The 1,125-nt window shown below is 45.2% G+C and overlaps 1 protein-coding gene across 1 annotated transcript in view; it reads left to right on the top strand.

Moving 5' to 3' along the window:
* The window catches only part of NUP210L (nucleoporin 210kDa-like), a 187,744-nt gene that overhangs the window by 176,691 nt on the left and 9,928 nt on the right, over positions 1-1,125 (top strand). The window contains exon 34 of the mRNA XM_012000337.1: positions 459-709. Within this exon, the coding sequence (XP_011855727.1) occupies positions 459-709 (251 nt within the window). The remainder of the gene's footprint in view (positions 1-458; positions 710-1,125) is intronic.

Here is a 1,125-nt window from a genome sequence, read left to right as displayed (position 1 = left end):
TGTTGGCCAGGCTGGACTTGAACTCTTGACCTTGTGATCCACCCGCCTCAGCTAAAAATACAAAAATTAGCCAGGCATGGTGGTTCATGCCTGTAGTCCCAGCTACTCGGGAGGCTGAGGTGGGAGGATCGCTGGAGCCTGGGAGGTCAGGACTGCAGAATGCCATGATCTTGCCACTGTGCTCTAGCCTGCATGACAGCATGAGACCCTGTCTCCAAAAAAAAAGAAAGAATGGTATTCTCAGTAAACAAATTCAGTTGTGGTTTCTCTAGGACTGTTTTTATTTGGTATCCTCCTCATTGTGACCAATATTGTGCTGATATTGAACACTCAAAACTAAATTCACATTTTCTCTTTTGCTGAATTTGCATGTCACAGTTTTTCCTTCCTATCCTAATTCAGTTGGCTCAGTAGAGCCTCTGAACCTTCCTGATCAGTTTTTCCTCTTTTTTTTTCAGGGGTTTATATCTGCATAATCAAGGTTCGACCACAGTCAGAGGAGCTGCTACAGGCCCTCAGTGTGGCTGACACCTCAGTCTATGGGTGGGCTACACTGGTCAGTGAACGTAGCAAGAATGGAATGCAACGAATCCTCATTCCTTTCATCCCAGCCTTTTATATTAACCAGTCAGAATTGGTTCTTAGCCACAAGCAAGATATCGGAGAGATAAGAGTACTGGGAGTGGACAGAGTTCTTGGGAAGCTAGAGGTATGTTAAGGACTGAACCAAAACAGAACAAGAGATCAAGAATTTGAAAAGATATTTTTCATGTGCACTTCAAGGGCAAAAGAAGTTACTAAGTGACCTAATAAAAATCACCATGGGAAATGACAAAATCAAATGAAGAAAACCCGTCTCCTTCATAATGCCAGGCAGACTCCCAGAGTCCAAAATCTAGGTCATGAGCTTTGTCAACATACCTAAAGGAGTAAAAAGTAAACGATTGGCCACGCGTGGTGGCTCACGCCTGTAATCCCAGCACTTTGGGAGGCCGAGTGGGTGGATCACAAGATCGAGATCATCCTGGCCAACATGGTGAAACTTCGTCTCTACTAAAAGTACAAAAATTAGCTGGGCATGGTGGCAGGCGCCTGTAGTCCCAGCTACTCGGGAGGCTGAGGCAG

The sequence above is a fragment of the Mandrillus leucophaeus genome, unplaced genomic scaffold (assembly GCF_000951045.1).
Source record: "Mandrillus leucophaeus isolate KB7577 unplaced genomic scaffold, Mleu.le_1.0 Scaffold624, whole genome shotgun sequence".
NCBI classification, from domain to species: Eukaryota; Metazoa; Chordata; class Mammalia; order Primates; family Cercopithecidae; genus Mandrillus; species Mandrillus leucophaeus.
Note: the sequence above shows the minus strand (reverse complement) of the source record. Positions and strands in the feature narration are given on the sequence as shown.